The 17,991-nt window shown below is 42.4% G+C and overlaps 1 protein-coding gene across 5 annotated transcripts in view; it reads left to right on the forward strand.

Moving 5' to 3' along the window:
* The window catches only part of Unc13b (unc-13 homolog B), a 207,658-nt gene that overhangs the window by 168,170 nt on the left and 21,497 nt on the right, over positions 1–17,991 (forward strand). For 4 of the 5 annotated variants that reach the window (XM_052176333.1, XM_052176334.1, XM_052176331.1 and 1 more), the window contains 10 exons: positions 3,959–4,005; positions 9,697–9,775; positions 11,899–11,973; positions 12,413–12,632; positions 13,617–13,844; positions 14,410–14,551; positions 15,991–16,160; positions 16,534–16,649; positions 16,920–17,083; positions 17,694–17,844. In XM_052176333.1, coding sequence (XP_052032293.1) covers positions 3,959–4,005; positions 9,697–9,775; positions 11,899–11,973; positions 12,413–12,632; positions 13,617–13,844; positions 14,410–14,551; positions 15,991–16,160; positions 16,534–16,649; positions 16,920–17,083; positions 17,694–17,844 — 1,392 coding nt within the window. Of the gene's footprint in view, positions 1–1,739; positions 1,763–3,958; positions 4,006–9,696; positions 9,776–11,898; positions 11,974–12,412; positions 12,633–13,616; positions 13,845–14,409; positions 14,552–15,990; positions 16,161–16,533; positions 16,650–16,919; positions 17,084–17,693; positions 17,845–17,991 lie in introns of all 5 variants that reach the window. The other variant, XM_052176332.1, reaches the window with a different exon arrangement.

Consider the following 17,991-nt stretch of genomic DNA (forward strand, 5'->3'; position numbering starts at 1 on the left):
CAAGAAAGTTAGTGGGAGAGGAAAATTTCAGAATTGGAATCAAATCTTTAAGAGCCTTGATGGCTTTCTGGGCTTATTTTATATTTAAAATTTGTGTGTGTGTGTGTGTGTGTGTGTGTGTGTGTGCATGTACACATACTTGGGCCTAAGGTTAATGTCAGGAGTCTTGATTGCTCTCTGTCTTGGTTGAGTCAGGCTTTCAATTGAACCCAGAAGTTACCAATATGCTTAGCAAGTTAGGTTGCTCCAAGAGCCCCAGCTCCAATCTCTGCCTTCCAAGTGTTAGAATTAAAGGTGGCTGCTGTGCCCAGCTGCCATCTGCTTGTGTTCTAGGGGTTTGAACTCTAGTCCTCAGGCTTGCGCAACAACATCTTATCCATTGAGCCATTTCCTCAGCCCTAAATTGATTATATTATTCTTGAGAATGAAATTTTGGAGAAATGGATGGCAGGGAGGGGGAGGGGTGACCAGAATATGGTATGATAGTGTGACTATATTTAAGAAGTGGAGAAGGAAAGAAGGAAAGAAACATTTCCAATTTGAGCCTTGGAGTCCAAGTATTTCTCAACTAATTTTCTTATTGAGAGAGAAAAGTATCCTCAGGAGGGTAGGACGTGGATGTGAAAGAGGTCTGTTCCTGTTCCAGGAACTATCTGGTTTTTTAATCCTCACTCACTCTTCTGGTGCCACACAGTTTTGGAGGATTCCTCTTGCTAAGCTCATTCTTTTGACTGGATAAGTAATTGCTTGGCCCTCAGAAATAGCTTAAAGAATTGAGAACTTATGAATTAGTTTCTTCTGTTTGTGACATGATAGTGATGGACTTTTCAGATGGAGAGAAAAGAAAGTGGAAAGGCCTAGTTGGATGGATTTCATAGAGAAGGAAGCCTGTGGCCCTGACCACATGTGTTTCCGTGAGTAGTGTAGTCTCTAGTGAAAAAAAAAAAGGAGACTTTGTCTCTTGTTATGACTTGCTTGACCTTCTGAAAGTGTCCATTTTCTTTGTAGTATTGCTGAGATTAGTACATAATAATTAAACCTGAGATAGGAGTCATGGTTTTCATACCCAGATCACTGTGATGTCTGTTAGAGCGATTGATAATATACACAAAAGGCTTCACATGTTCAACATCTTGGTCCTGGCTGTAACTGCATGCCCTACTTTGGCCCAGTTTAAATTAGTTTGGAGAAACAAGCCCAGATTCACTGAGCAAATGCATGGCCAGATCTGCTCTGTGAAATGGGAAGGACTCAGCCACCAAGCTTAGACTTTAAGAACGTCTATATAGACGAATTCAGCTCACATGGCTTTTGAAGAAAGAAGGTACTGTGTGCTCAGTAGCTTGTGCTGCCTGCAGGAGGAGTCTAATGACAATTTTGTGGCATTGAGAGCCCTGATTCTGAATACAGACCACTTTGGAAAGAGGAAAAGGACAAGTGGAATTCCCAGGCAGGCCTTGTCCTTTGTAGTAAGTACTCCCTAGATGTTACTGAAAACCAGATTGGCCAATACAGGAAGAAAGGATTCTGGGAGCCAGTAAGGTGTGCTTCATGACCTCCTCCATGTTCAGAGTCAGTCCCTCCCCTTCATGTTCCTTAGGATTAGCTGCCATTGGGGGTGGTGGTGGAGGGGGCGGGGTCTACAATAGAGCTGAATCTACTAACCTTTCTGTTATTTTTTTTTATTTTTTATTTTTGTTTTGTTTTTTTGTTTTTTCCTGCTTTTTCTCTTCCTGCAGAAGGAAAGCGAGAAGCTCTTCAGGTTGTGCCTCTGGTCATTTGGGCCTATTTTGTTGTTGGTTTTCTACTGTTCTCTGAGTACTGTGTGTATGTATATGTGTGCATGATCTGTGCCTCTGAGCTATGGTTCATGTAGATAATCCATTTTTTCAGAAAGACCTTTGTATGCATGCTTATGTTGTGTGTGCTTGGGCCACCTTCCCTGGACCATAGTGAGAGGATGGATGTGTGTTGGCATGGATGCACATTCAGTACAGCATTTCAGTGCAGCATGTGTGTGCTTCCACTTGTACTCAGTCTGACACTGCAACTCTTAACTGCTCCTCTTCTCCTAGTTTGCACAGTGTGTGTCCATTTTCTACTTGTTGTTGCTGACTCTAACATATGTTGTAAACAACCCCTGGCTGAGCCCAGCATGTTCACATACTTTATATTTTGGATTGAGATCTACCACGGATATATTTTGTCTCTTGTCTGGGACCCTAAGTATGAAAGTGCATTCCTGCTTTTGAGCTGGCTCCCTGGCCTCTCTCTGGGCATAAGCCTCTGCACACCTGTTCTATGGCCATCTCAAGCTTTGTGAAGCACTGATGCACTGTGCCTGTTAGCAATGGCTCTTGAATTTGGTGAGGATTTACTTTGCTTGTGACTTTGGCCCTAGCGAACACTGAATCCTGTTCAGATGAGTTTGGACATAGGTTCTGGACCTATAAACAAGATTCTGGACCTATAAAGACAAGATTCATGTTCACCTTGTCTTTTCTTCAGATACACGTTCTATCTCTGAGTATAGCTTCTATAAGTGTTTGGCTAGACTTCTTCCTGCTCCCCCCCTTCAGTGTGCTGTGTATGCATGCCCTGTGCTTCTGCAAACTGTTGCCCTCTCTGAGCACAGGAAGTGTGCATGATCTGGGCTTAGCTCCCAAATACTTTTTTTTTTTTTTTGGTCTGTTTTCTGAAGCCAAGTAATTTCTGGCAAATGTCTAGTTCCAAGAATTTAAAAAGAGAGAGATGAGAATCCACTCAGTACAGTAGCTGCTTCCAGAGGGAAGATGCATTCCTGTTGGTGGGATCTAGGAATGCACAGGTGCTTATTCTTTGCCTCTGCCCCAGCATCCTGAGGAAACTTGTTTCCCCTTTACTCTCACCTGCTGTTGTTTCTTCTGTTAGTACATCATGCTTGTCCCAGCCACTCCTCGCTGCCCTCTGTTCCTGTCTCTCCCTTATCTGCCATCCCCTCCAGGGCTAGGACAGGAGGCAGATGAGGTGGCTTAGGGATGGAATAGACAGATAAGTTAAAGCTTAGGCCACATGACAAGGTGTTCACTAAGATAGACCTTTAACCCAAGTTCACCTGAGCGATTGCTCTCCTTTCCATCATGGGTTAGCCCTGTCTTCACTCCCATATGGTTCTGTCTTGTCCATACTCTCTGTCACTCCCGTCCAGAACTAACCACATTAGTTTTGCCCCAGCCTCATTTGCACCAGGCTAGTTAAGGGGCAGGGTAGTTGGGTTGGAAAGGAAAAAAGTAAGCCAGGAGCCCCAGATGTACTAATGCTAGGTTTCTTGTTCCTTGGAAGTATGCAGGATGGGTTTCTTGGAGAACTCCTGTTAACTTTAGAACTCTCTCTTCTCTTCATTGCTTAAAAGTTTTACTTGCTGGTTTTGTTTTGTTTTGTTTGCTTTTGTTTTATGCAGAGCCCTTTAAAAAGTAAGGTTTGTTTTATTCTGTTTGTGATTGTTCTTTCCTTGACCATTTGATCCCACACTTTTCAACTTTTCATACAATTCATCAGAATCATAATCCAAGTATTTAATCAGCCCTATGATCTCTTACTAGATAGTTTATAAAATGTAGAGACCAGACTCATATACATTTTGTACTCAGTGAGCTTGAGGTTGGAGAACCCCAAGCCTCCCCAAATTGCCCTTTTAGTAAGACCTGGGATCCTGAGAGTTCGGGCAGCTAGCTCTTCCCAGTGGATCTTAGAACAGGACCTCAGAGCTTGGCCTTGCATCCATTCTGTGTACGGTGGAAAAGGAAGTCAGGCAGTGCCCAGTGCAGCAGCCTGCTGGCTGCCCAAGGTAACGGGATTGGCTTGGACTTCAGATGGACTCTGTCATGAAATGGCTTGTGTGACCGACTTTACTCACTGTCCCACCTATAGGCTCTCCCCCATCTTTCCCACAAGCTAACTTTTCCTTGTCTTTTTAAAGATTTCAGATGATGGTGACCCCTCCTTGCCTCAGTGGCTCCCAGAAGGGTAAGTGATTCTCTACAAGCTTCCTGTGATCCCACCTCTGTCTACCTTTAGCTTTTCTTTGGGGATATGTGAGATGGCTCCACACTCTGGATTGTGGCAGAGGAAGAGGCCCCACCATGGGTTCACTGGCTGTCTGGGGTAGAGGCTGCTGATTGACCCTCTAGATGCTGAAGCAGGAGCTTTGTGCGAAAGTCCCTGGGCCAGGAGAGGTCACTTTAGCAGTCCATCTTTGCCTCTGTAATTTCTTATTTATCATATCATATATCACCACTTTTTTATATAGAAAATAAGGGCATTCACGTAAGTATCTATCTATCTGAAAAAAATTCCATACATTGCTGGTGTAGCTGATTAGGTTACAGCTCCCTGGGCTCCAACCTGCTTCAGCCGTGGCGAGTCACTTATTACATCCACTCCAGTCAAGACATAAGGGCACCCCTTCTAAGCTCAGGGTGTTCTATCTGTGCTTTATTTCTGGGAGTTCTTGATCCATGCGATCGCACCAGAGTCATTTTAAAGCTCAGCCACTGCCCATAACTGACTGACTGTTCTTGAGAGAGGAGTTTAAATGTCCGTGAGCATCTCTCTCCCCCTATACCGCCCATTGAGCTCCCTGACCTTCCCTTTTCCTGTTGCCCTATAAAGGCTTCGGACATCACTCTTCTCAGCTGCCTCCTCACATTCTGTCAGGAAAGAATATCAGATCATAAAGCCAGCTACTACGTGATTCACACACCTTTCCTCTTCTTTGGTCAAGGCAAATTGAAAAAGCCAGCTCTTTCCATCTCTTTCAAAAAAACAGTTTGTTGCAAAAACCTCTTGACTTAACTTAGAACATATTGTTAGAATTCACTACAAACTTGAATTCACTATGAATCCCTGTCATCAGTTGCTTTTTCAATGAACTTTAGGTTCTTTTTTCCAATAATTACAAAAGATACCCATGACAATAGAACATTTCCAAATTAGCTTTGGAAATGCCAATTTCCAAATGAAATGCAAGGGTTTTAAAAACAATTTCCTCTTGTTTTCCTTTCTGTGCTTCCTAGATATAGTAATATCTTTAAAACAAAGTCCTCAGTTTGTGCTGAGGTAGTTTACTAGACAATCTAGTTTATAGACTAGATTGCCTGCCCCAGCTCCTGGTCTTAACCCAATTAGTGACTTCCTTCTTTGTCTCCATCCTGGACACAGTTACTTATTTTTCTGGGGCTTCTATATTTAAACCAGTTATGGTATACAATCCAGCTGCCTAGTATCTCTAGCCCATTATTCTTACTAAAAGTAAGTCCATTATTACATGAGTGTGCTGGTGTGCACCTGAAACTCAACACTGAAGGTAGGAGAGCTGTTAGCTTATGGCCGCCCTGAGCTAGCTATTATAGTGAATCCAAGGGTAGCCTGGACAAAGTAGTGAGACTCTGTCCCAAAATTACCAAGTACATAAGGTTTATTTTGGGGATGGTTTATTTGTCTTGGTTAAAGTTCATAATTTCAGCCTTAAAGAGCAGAAACTCCTTTTCCCTTTTTAACTTACCTCATTTTATGGAAGTGACATTGAGACTCAACCCGAGACTCAGAGAAAAGATAGAACATTTGCTGGATTAGGGAGCTGGCAGAACTGTGGCCAGAGCCAGGCTATAGCAATAGAAGACTGATACTTTTTTGGAAGCATACTATGTTTTGTTTGTTTGTTCTTTTTAAAATTGCATGTTGTTAATAAAAATAGGCAACGACAAAGATCTTTAGTTGTCTTGGTTATAATTCTTTTCTGGTCTCTGTTGATAGGTCTTTAGGACTGATCTGGACTCTCAGAATCCCTTTGCTGTTTCCTCTTACCCCCACCCCAATGGCTTCCTAAGTCTCTGTCCTACCCCTCAGCCTCTTCTGAGTTATGGGGTTTATTGAGCCGTGGGGACCCTTTGTGTCAGAAGACAGACCAATAGTTCCCTATGGTCAGATGGAAGTCCCCCCCAACGTGCCATGTCTTAGTAGTCTGGCTCACCTAGGCAGCTGGCTCTTCTGGTAAAGGCACCCTGTGGGCTCTGTTGTACCCTAGACTCTGTTGAACACCTAGAAGTGTTCAAGACTTCTTTTTTTTTTTTTTAAATAAGATTTATTTTTATTTTATGTGTAGAGGTGTTTTGCTACATGTATGTCTGGTCTCTGGAGAAGCAGATGTTAGATCTCATGGAGTTGGAGTTCTATGTGTTTGTGAGCCTCAGTATTGTTGCTGAGAAGTGAATCCATCCCCTACAATAGCAACAAATGTTCTTAACTGAGCCATCTCTCCAGCCTCCACCCATGAGTTCTTTTTGTTTGTTTGTTTTTTCTTTTTGTATTGAAAAGGGAAGTAAAAACACTTTATGATAAAATTAAAGATTTACATGGAAAATATTTCAAATAAAATAGAAGAGATATATAGAAAAACACGTTAAAATTGACAATTTTCATGGAAAATTAAAGAGTAAAGTGGTAAACATGTAAAACATTGGTAAATTAATTGAAATATGAAATACAAACATTTTATGATAGAATTGAAGATTTACCTGGAAAATATTTCTTTCTTTCTTTCTTTCTTTCTTTCTTTCTTTCTTTCTTTCTTTCTTTCTTTCTTTCTTTCTTTCTTTCTTTCTTTCTTTTTTTTTTTTTTTTTTTAACTGATCGAGGCCGTAACTTTAATGTTGGTCAGACTTTTTAACAGTTTGGGCAAACCCTTCCCCCTAGACTCCAGGCTGAGTTCCGGTGGAAGTTGTCTAGCTTCTCCTGGAGGTCCTTGTCTCCACTGCTCTGGCAGCTGGGTGGGTCACCTGCTTAATTCAGGAATTCGTAGACCTAGAGGAACAAAGAGCTGAACCTTCACTCTAAGCTTCTCCACCCTAGGATAAAAATTCCTGCCTTAACCCACTTCCCTATTATGTCCTAAATTCCTGCCTGAAGCCAGGGATTGTCCTTGGCCAGTGTCAAGTTCCTACCCTGATTTGACTCCCAATATGGCTCTGTACATTTCCTCCCTTTTTTATTAATTTGAAAATACAGAGGTAGAAAACAAGTGGATAAATATCCTTCATAAGAAGGTGGGCCTTACCCAGGAGGGGAAGCATTGACCTCAATCTGGAAAATATTTCTGATAAAATTGTAGAAAAATTTTAGGTGTTAAAAATTTTAAACATGTTAGAATTGAAGATTATCATGGAAAATTTTATATAAATGTAACAGTGGTAGGCATAAAAGTATTCCTAAATTGATTGAAAGTGGAATTATAAACATTTTCTGATAAAATTGAAGATTTACATGGAAAATATTTCTGATAAAATTGAAGAAATATATATAAAAACCTGTTAAAATTAAAGATTATCATGGAAATTATACAGATAAAGTGATAGGCATAAAGATAATTCTAAGTTGATTGAAGGTGGAATTATAAACATTTTTAGATAAAATTGAAGATTTACATGGAAAATATTTCTGATAAAATTCAAGAAATATATTCAAGAAATATATAGAAAATATATATTCAAGAAATATATAGAAAAATGTTAAAATTGACTATTTCATGGAAAATTTTACATATAACATGGTAGATATAAAAACTCTTACTAAATTAATTGAAGGTGGAATTAAAAACATTTGTGATAAAGAAGATTTACATTGAAAAAATTTCTGATAAAATAGAGGAAATATATAGAAAGACATTAAAATTAAATATTATCATGAAAAATAATGCAGATTAAAATGGTAGACCTAAAAAACATTTCTAAATTAATTAAAAGGGGAATTACAAACATTTTCTGATAAAATTGAAGGTTTACATGAGACATATTTCTGTTAGTCTATGTCCTTTTTATTGGGGAGTTGAGTCCATTGTTGTTAAAAGATATTAAGAAATAGTGATTGTTGCTTCCTGTTATTTTTGATGTTATTTTTATGTTTGTGTGGGTATCTTCTTTTGGGTGTGTTGGAAGAAGATTACGTTCTTGCTTTTTCTAGGGTGTAGTTTTCCTCCTTGTTTTGGCATTTTCCATCAATTATCCTTTGTAGGGATGGATTTGTAGACAGATATTGTATAAATTTGGTTTTTTCATGGCATATATTGGTTTCTCCCTCTATGGTGATTGAGCGTTTTGCTGGGTATAGTAGCCTGGGCTGGCATTTGTGTTCTCTTAGGGTCTGTATGAGGTCTGCCCAGGATCTTCTAGCTTTCATCATCTCTGGTGAGAAGTCTGGTGTGATTCTGATAGGTCTGCCTTTATAAGTTACTTGCACTTTTCCCCTTGCTGCTTTTAATATTCTTTCTTTGTTTAGTGAATTTGGTGGCTTGATTATTATGTGCTGGGAAGACTTTCTGTTCTAGTCCAGTCTGTTAGGAGTTCTGAAGGCTTCTTGTACGTTCATGGGCATCTCTTTCTCTAGGTTAGGGGAGTTTTCTTCTATAATTTTGTTGAAGATATTCACTGGCCCTTTAAGTTGGAAATCTTTGCTCTTGTCTATACCTATAATCCTTAGGTTTGGTCTTCTCATTGTGTCCTGGAGATCCTGGATGTTTCGGATTACCAGCATTATGCATCTTGCATTTTTTTTGACTGTTGAGCCAGTGTTTTCTCTGGTATCTTCAGCATCTGAGGTTCTTTCTTCTATCTCTTGTATTCTGTTTTTGATGCTTGCACCTATGACTCCTCAATTCCTTCCAAGGTTTTCTATCTCCAGAGATGTCTCACTTTGTGGTTTCTTTATTGTTTCTACTTCCACTTTTAGATCCTAGATGGTTTTGTTCAGTTCCTTCACTTGATTTTTTGTGTTTCTTCTTTAAGGGCTTCTGCCTGTTGACCCATGATCTCCCGTATTTCTTTAAAGGATTTTTGTGTTTCCTCTTTAAGAGTGTTTACCTGTTGACCGATGTTCTCCTCTATTTCTTTGAGGGAGCTATTTAAGTCTTTCTTGAAGCCTTCTGTCACCATCATGAGACATGATTTTTAAGTCCAACTTTTGCTTTTCCGGTGTGTTGGGGTATCTAGGACTTGCTATGATGGGAGATCTGGGTTCTGATGTTGCCATGAGGCCTTGGTTTTTGTTGATAAGATTCTTGTGCTTTGCCTTTCGTCATCTGGTTATCTCTGGTGCTAGTTGTTATTGTTGTCTCTGCCTGGAGTTCCTCCTGTGGGCCTGTTAGCCTGTGTCCTTACTTCTCTGAGCCCAGAAGTGAAAGCAATGCTGGGAGATCACTCTCTCCTGGCGGGCTATGCACAGAAGGCTGTGGAGTCTTCTAGTTCCTTGGTGCCAATGGCAGTGGGAAGACTTCCTTCCCAGCTGCTCCACTGATCTTAGGCCCTGTGTGTTCAAGACTTCTTTGGGGGGAGTACACTGCTCCATCCAGAGAGAAAGCTCTCTTGGTCACTAGTTCCCACCTTGGCTTCTGGAGTATAAGCATCTTCAAATCAACAAAAACTACCTTGAACTATTTCAGTGAGTTAAAGAGCTCTTAGACCTTTGCTGGAATGGCAGGAAGCACTGAGATTCCAGACGAATCCCTTGAATTTCCTTCCTTCACTCAGTGCCTTCCCTTCCCTCTATAAGGTACATGGAGTTAGTTCACCATTTTCCGAGTAGAGGGAGAGTAAAGATAGTAGCACACAGAACATGCCAGTAACTCAAGGTGAGACTTGAGATTCTGATGTTTTCTTCTCTCCTTAGGCCAGCTGGCGGGCTCTATGGCATTGACAGCATGCCAGATCTACGAAGAAAGAAGCCACTGCCACTTGTCAGTGATCTGGTGAGTCAAGACCCTGGCACTGGCTTAGGCAGTAGTCTTTGAGTAATAGCCCCGCTAGATCTTGGCAAGCTGTCAGGATTAGAATCAGTCATTTCAGAATTACTGTTACTTAATGATGGTTTCAGTGGGACCTAGTTCTAACTTACTCCCAAGTCAGAGTCCTGGGTTCTTCAATGAGTCAAATTCCTATCTAGAATATTTGTAGCTTATACCTTCATTACTGATTTCAGAGGTCTTACTTACACCAGGAATCTTGACTTCTCTAGGTAGCATGACAGCCTTCTTTGATAACCTGAAATGGAACCTGACTCTAGCCTCTACTGCTTATTTTAATCACGGAGCGTGTGTGATATGTTTAATTGGAGCTTGACCCTTCCTAGAAGCCAAATAAAAGCCTCTTCCTAAAACATTAAGTTCTATAGAAGAACTTATATGTGTTTGTTAACCTAAGACACTGAGAGGCAATGATAAAACATTTGTGCAACTGAATTGCATCAGACTTAGGAGTTAAAGGTGCTCTTGGGACTTCCAGGATGACCAAATCTCCTATTCTTGGCTATGCTTCCTAAAGTAGGATCAGTGTGAGGAATTTTTCATAGCCTGTGAGTGGGTAGGAAGAGAGTGGGACCAGGCTCTCCCAGGGCCTCTGAGCTCTTAGAGCCAGATATAAGGTACAAGGGTTCACCAAGATCCGAACCCTCATCTCTTTCCCATTTTCTATTCCTGTTCCTCTTATTTCTCCCTGTTCTGTCCATTCTGGCTTTCCTGTCCACCCCTTTAGTTTCTTGTGTTCTCATGTTCTCCCACTAGACTCTCTCCTTCACTAGGTGAATGAGACTGTCACTTCCCCTCCCCTTGTCATCTCTTTCTTTATATATTTCTGTCCATGTTCAAACTCCTTTCTCTTATTCTTTTCTGATCCTTCTCTTCCACCAGTTTTTCATCTAACTGGTAGAAGGTAGGTTCTGGTGTCATATTTTCTTTATATCCCTATCTCATCTTTTGTCTTTTTCTTTTCTTGGTAGACCCTCCTTTTCCACAACTTCTCTCCTCTGTCTTTTACCCTTGCCTATTTTCACTTTGAGACATAATTGTCCTTAGAGTGGGCAACCTCAGCCTGGGCCTGGGGCTGCTCTGTGGGGTGGGCATGACTTTTAGTAGATAGAGGCAGAGGTGATTAGAACATGTTCCCTGTGGTAAACTGGAGGCGAGAACCTCTCAGATGCCTCTGAAAGTCTTTATGCCTTTAGTGGACTTTAACACCATGTTGTTCCTTTCTTTGCTCTCCTCTACACAGGCTATGGTGAGTGCATCCAGAGCCCTTCCCCATCCTCTTAAGAGTCCGTATCCCCAAATTATTTGGGTCCCTCCAAGCTCATGTTTTTGCTTAGACTCAAATAAGATCTGCCTGTTCAATGTCTGCTGCCTCAGTGAAGTCATGCATCTCCCAGGGGCTGCCTTTAAGACTTGGGCTTGGCAGAAATGTGGGGTTCCTCTACACAAGGAACTTGCTAACAGGACAGCTCCAGTTCTTGAACTCTACTCTCTGTCCTGTCTAGTCTCCACTGTCCCCTTTGATTGTCAAATGCCATTTATTTGAGCTTTTGGCCTTTGTATCTTCTGTGGACTATGTGTGGGGCAGTACCTGGGCATAGGGGTCAGCATGAGCAGTTCTTATATGTGACTCTGATAACATGTATGTATGTATATATGTATGCATGCGTGCGTGCGTGCGTGTGTGTGTGTGTGTGTGTGTGTGTATGAGTGTGAGTGTGATTCTGATTCTAATGACCAATTTCTTGCTATAGTTCTAAGCTTTCCATTTATCCTTTGATTTCTATGGGATAAGACACCCTAAGAATAGTGAAAGAGGAAAGCCCTTTGGGTGGTGGATATCCTGAAGGAAGTACTGTTCTAACATTGCTACAACAGTCCCTTGAAGACCTAGGGTTTTACATCTTAACCTGTGGCTCTATTACCTGTTACCCAGGGATAGTGTCTGGTGACAGCAAAGATAGAATGGTGTCATTATAGTCAAGTGGCTTTGGACACTGAAGCTGTCTTCCCAGGACCTTGCCAGTCTTTTGTGGCAACCAGGGTTGACAGGCAACTCTTTCTCACAGTCACTGGTCCAGTCACGGAAAGCAGGGATTACGTCTGCTATGGCTACACGTTCCTCTCTCAAGGATGAAGACCTGGTAAGTGACTCATGGACATGTGTGAGTCTGCTGGCCTCAGGATTGGTTACTCTGTAGCCATACTAACTATAAATTTTAAAATTCTGGCATGTAGTTGCCAAGATAGTGTCTGGTCTCAGTTTTCTACAGTGGGAGAAATCAGAGTCCATATTTGAGTATTAAAGCATACGACCACTGATCTTAAGTGAGCCCATTACCCTTTGTTTCCCTAGAGTGAATGAATGCTCAGACTCAACAATAGGCACACAATGGATGTCTAAAAGTACATTCTAGTGTGGCCTTTTCTGTGCCAGGCAGGGCTGGCTCTATGTTGGTCCAGGATAGGATGTGCTATCCACTACCAGAGAAGAAACCATGGACCTGACTGTCTCATAGGGTCTCAGTCCTTCCTAATATAGTCATATAGTTATTGGTCTGTGATGGGGCATATGTTTTTCAGAAATCCCATGTGTACAAGAAAACTCTGCAGGCCTTAATCTACCCCATCTCGTGTACCACACCCCACAACTTTGAGGTCTGGTCTGCCACTACCCCTACCTATTGCTATGAGTGTGAAGGCCTGCTCTGGGGCCTTGCCCGGCAAGGCATGCGCTGCAGCGAGTGTGGAGTCAAGTGCCATGAGAAGTGCCAGGACCTGCTCAATGCCGACTGCCTACAGCGTGAGTGCCCATGGGATGAGGCCTGGGAGCAGGGGCAACAGGGTCTTCCTAAAGCAGCGTGAGCAGAGAGCAGTCCTGTCGAACTTGTCATTTCTCTAGTCTGCGTTATTCCCAGGGCCTCTACTCTTCAGAAAATAAGGTGCTGAATCAAGAGATACTGCTTTTTCAAACAGTGGGTCTTACAGCACTCTCTTAAGCTCTTTAGGGAAAATCCTTTGAACTTTATATAGCCTTCTATGGAGTTCAAGTCTCTTGCAGGATTCATTTGATTCCAGAAAATTAGATTGAATAGTATACACCATTGCTTATGTTGAAAGATGTGTATTATCCTGCCAGGTGTGGTGGCACATGCCCTTAAACTCAGCACTCAGGAGACAGCGGCAGGCAAATTAAAGCTACATAGTGACATAGAGGGACCCTGTCTCCAAAAAAAAAAAAAAAAAAAAAAGATAACAATCTGTGTTTCCTTATAGAGAAAAAGTGGTTTACAAAGCGAGGAGTTGAGGTAAGACTTAAACCCAGGTCCAATACCAAAGATTATATGTATTTTTAAAATCATACTATACTATTTGCTGAGATTAAGAGTGCTAGGACCATAAAGCAGACCCTAGTTGTGTTCTGTGATACTTCTGGGATTTGTGTCATGCTTGGCAGATAAGATTGGCAGTATTGTTATGGTCACCTAGCATTGCTCCATGATATCTGAGACATCCTTTGGTGATGTTTTGACTTTAGAGACTCAATGGAACTTCTAGCATTTCTCTAAACAGAATAGCATAATGAACTCCCACCATCACTACTAAGAGTTTTCTGCCCTTCAAATTGCACTCTCAACTCCTCTGACCTGGCTGCAGCCTTTTCAGAGAGCTCACAGTATCCTTAAGCTTCTTCCATTGTTCGTGCCTCCTCCCGACTCTTCCTCAGCTTGGCCTTGGTCTGGGAGGCGGCCTGTGGCTTAGCTCTACTTTCTGGGCTGTCCTTTAGGTGCTGCTGAGAAGAGCTGTAAGCATGGAGCCGAGGACCGGACTCAGAACATCATCATGGCCATGAAGGACCGCATGAAGATCCGAGAACGGAATAAACCAGAGATCTTTGAGGTTATCCGGGATGTGTTCACAGTGAGCAAAGTTGCCCATGTGCAGCAGATGAAAGCAGTAAAGCAGAGCGTCCTGGATGGCACCTCCAAGTGGTCGGCCAAAATCACCATCACCGGTAAGTGAGCCAGAGTGTGAGGGCTCAGGGGGACCTGGATGGAGGGGAAGCCTGAGAGGAAGCATCTCTAGGGGCTGAGAGAAGCTATAACAGAAAAAGAGAGAATCTCCTGTCATTCTTCACCCCTCCCCATTTAGACTAGGTGCTAGGAGAGGCAAGTTCTTGCAAACAATAGGAACCATAATATAAGGAAGTCCCAACAGCCTGAGAGTGCACACTCTGTGGAAAGCTGAGGGTGAGAGGAGTAGGAAGGAGACCGGGAAATAGTCATCAGTGGCATGTAGGTAAGATGTATGTGGCTGAAGCTTGTGTACATTAGAGGGCCAAAGACTGGTGAGGCAGTCTTGGTCAGAAAGGACTCAGTGACAGAGAGGAATTCTTGGGTTAAGCTTTGAGGAAGAGGCTGGTAGCCTGGGTCAAAGGGTAGATATGGAGAAGTGAGGTTGAGTGTGCTGTGCACGCATAGGAAGACTTCTCTAAGTTGAGAGACTGTGATTAGCCCCACGGGGGCTTCTGACTTAACTCTGAAATGTGCTCTAAACCTCAATTTGTGCTTGGATTGCAGTGGTTTGTGCCCAGGGCCTACAAGCCAAAGACAAGACAGGATCCAGTGACCCTTATGTGACTGTGCAAGTTGGGAAAACCAAAAAGCGCACCAAGACCATTTTTGGAAATTTGAATCCTGTTTGGGAGGAGAAATTCCATTTGTAAGTCACAGTGGGGTGGGCACACATGACTGGCTTTTCTGGAAATATGCATATTTTAGAAGTGGTATTATAACCCACTTTTCTGGCTTGAGCTCTAAAACTGGGCAAAGACTGGAGATTCTCACATGCTTCACTGGGCAACAGCCATGCTTTCTTTGGGTTTCTTCCTACAGTCTTTGATAATTTACCCAGACACTGTATTAATGAGGTCAATTTATGGACAGTGCTTTTTCTAGCACTGGAAATACCTACCTACCACCCTGCAACTGCTTCTTAGCCTGCCTAGCAAGTGTTAGGATTTCTCAGGATTGAGACAAGAATGCTCTTGACCTGTAACTGGATAAATATGGGTTGAAGATGGAAATGTTGGGTCTGGAGGTGTTTCTCTGTTTTTCTGTCCCAACATATTCCTCCATTTCCTTTTTCTTACCTCTCTTTCTTTCAACTGTTTCACTAACGCCTAGAACTTGGATGAAAGTCTGAAGTTGCCAGATGGCTTTGTCTCACATCCCTACTCCCAAGGTGTAAGATCAAGACTTTGGCTCTGGATCTGCTGAGCAGGATTGCTATAATAGGGAACAGGTTCTGTTGACTCCCCAGGAACTTATATGGAAAAGGATTGGGGTACAGTAAAATTACTCTCCAGTCCAGGCAGCAGTTACTGAGGGAAAAACCATTTGTCTGAGAATCTAAATAGTTCCTGCTGACCACTTTCATATGACTACTTGTAAATGAACTGGTTATGTTGATCATCTTTTACTCATTATAGATGAACAGCTTGTTCAGTTCCCATCCTTTGAAAGATGCTTTACCTGATGCTGTTTATCCAAGAATTAGTGACAGACAGTGTCTGTCCTCCAGAAGCTCGTTGTTGACTTCTCCATTATTTTTCAGTAGAAGGGTTGTTATGTATAGGATCTTTAATGGAAAGATCTTGGATATGGACATATATAAGAACAGAGGGAAGCAAGCAACACATTCTGTTTAGTACTGGTTTGGGGTGAGGGACCAAGATCCAGAAAACAACCTCTAGGGAGGAGAGCAAGGTGGGAGACCTTCTTCCCTTCCTTCTCCAAAGCAAAAACACCACAGAAGAGAGAGCCATTCAGTAAAGAATGATAGAAATTCATAAGCACAGAGTTAGGTGGGGGGGGGGGGGAATTAGAAAGCTAAGCAGATATGGCCTGATGACCAGTCATGTAGCACTGCTGATATAGTTAGCTGCATAAGAAGCCTGACTGACCGTAACTAGTCATTTCCTTTCCATCCCTAAGGACTGAAAGCCTTATTAATTCATTTGGAACTTGAGTGCTGCCATCTGCTGAATTTTTCTCTTCCTCTTTCAAGTGTAGTTGGTGGCCCTTTGGGAGTGGACATTGGAGGTGGTAGTGATGCTGCTAGGTCTACCCAACCTAATTTTCCACCTGCCTCTTCCACAGTGAGTGCCACAACTCTTCTGATAGAATTAAGGTACGCGTGTGGGATGAGGATGATGACATCAAATCCAGAGTAAAGCAGCGGCTAAAGCGAGAGTCGGATGATTTCCTTGGCCAGACTATCATTGAAGTTCGAACACTGAGTGGAGAGATGGATGTCTGGTACAATTTAGGTGAGGAAACTGAAACATCGAATGTACTATGAGAGGAGGTCATTCGGAGATATCTGGACATCTGCTGATCACTAAACTCCAGACCACACCCCTGCGCAGACCTGTCTTGCCTTTAGTGCTGACCATTGGTGGGGTGGAAAACAGAATGGCAGTGGCTAAAACTCAGTTCATCTTGGACATCCCTCAAGTTTCAGATCTTTTAGTCTCTATCCTAATCCCTAATCCCTGTAAGTCTCTGACCATTCCTGTCCTCCCACTTAGTTCAGGGTTATTTGTAGAATATGTGGCCACTTGGCTTGGTGCCATTTTTCCCCTTGGATTAACCTTATAGAAGTTGCATTGCTCTGAATTCCAAGTCTCTTTTCCTTTGTAGAGAAGAGAACAGACAAGTCAGCTGTCTCAGGGGCTATCCGACTTCAAATCAATGTGGAGATCAAGGGGGAGGAGAAGGTGGCCCCATACCATGTACAATATACATGTCTCCATGAGGTGAGCAGCACTTTGTGGGTGGAGGGCTGGAAAGGAAAACAGGGGTGGGCTTTTGACTGTAAGTAAGGTTGGCAAGTGGCTGGAGATCTAAGAGTGTTTTGTTTTGTTTATTTCTTGGCTCATTGTGCTATTCTGGGTACTCTGAGGGACCAGATCATTCTTTTCTTTTACTGGAAGGACTGAACAGTGACATGACAGAAAATTTTCTACTGAAATTTTCAGTTATGATGTGTTTTTAACCCACCTTTCTCTCTGCTCTGTGTGCTGCAGAACCTTTTCCATTACCTCACAGACATTCAGGGCAGTGGAGCAGTCTGGATCCCAGAGGCTCGGGGGGATGATGCATGGAAGGTGTACTTTGACGAGACAGCCCAAGAAATTGTGGATGAATTCGCCATGCGATATGGCATCGAGTCCATATATCAGGCCATGACGTGAGGCTCCCTGGGGTCCTGGGAAGTAGCTACTAATACTTTGGGTAGCTAATGAAGGCACAGGACATAGTAGACAGGTGCTCGGTAGACATAAAGTGCAATGATTTCATACTTTCCCTCTTTGAGCTGGGTGGAGTGTGTCTATGCCCCAAGGCAAAGAAGCATACATTAGAAAGGGGACATATTTGCCAGCATCCCAGGGAATGCCTCTTCACCCATCAAGATTATGGTTAGGAAAGGAACAAGGTATGAGTGGATATACAAAGACACAGGACTAGATATCACAGGCCTAAGCAAATATGACATGTTTTTGCCCAAGTACATATGTGCATAACTAACAAGCTGACCTAGATTACCCTGAGAGTCAACAAAGAGTTAACTAAACTGTAGGGAAAATATTTTTCTATGGAATCTACCAGCACTCCTATAAAAGAAATTCTTGTCTACTGGGAGAAGTGTCAATTGGTGATGTTGCCATAGTAATGCAGGAAGGAATCCATTCTGCATAAGCAGGGGGAGTTAACTGACCTGGCTGCACTTCCATAAACTTTAATTGGGTTCCTACTTGGCTGCTGCTGCAATGTTGAGAACCCAGGATTCTGTTTTTCAGGCACTTTGCGTGTTTGTCATCCAAGTACATGTGTCCTGGCGTACCAGCCGTGATGAGCACCTTACTGGCCAACATCAATGCCTATTATGCTCACACAACTGCCTCCACTAACGTCTCCGCATCTGATCGTTTTGCAGCCTCCAACTTTGGTGTGAGTATGATGAGATACATATATCCAAATGCTGTCAATTGATGGTTTGTTGTTTTCTGGCCAGTTGTGTAGAGTTGACTGATGTGCCTAATACTCAGATAGTTGCTACCTTGAAAGACAACCTTTTTCCTTCTAGGTAAGATGACT

The sequence above is a fragment of the Apodemus sylvaticus genome, chromosome 3 (assembly GCF_947179515.1).
Source record: "Apodemus sylvaticus chromosome 3, mApoSyl1.1, whole genome shotgun sequence".
NCBI lineage: Eukaryota > Metazoa > Chordata > Mammalia > Rodentia > Muridae > Apodemus > Apodemus sylvaticus.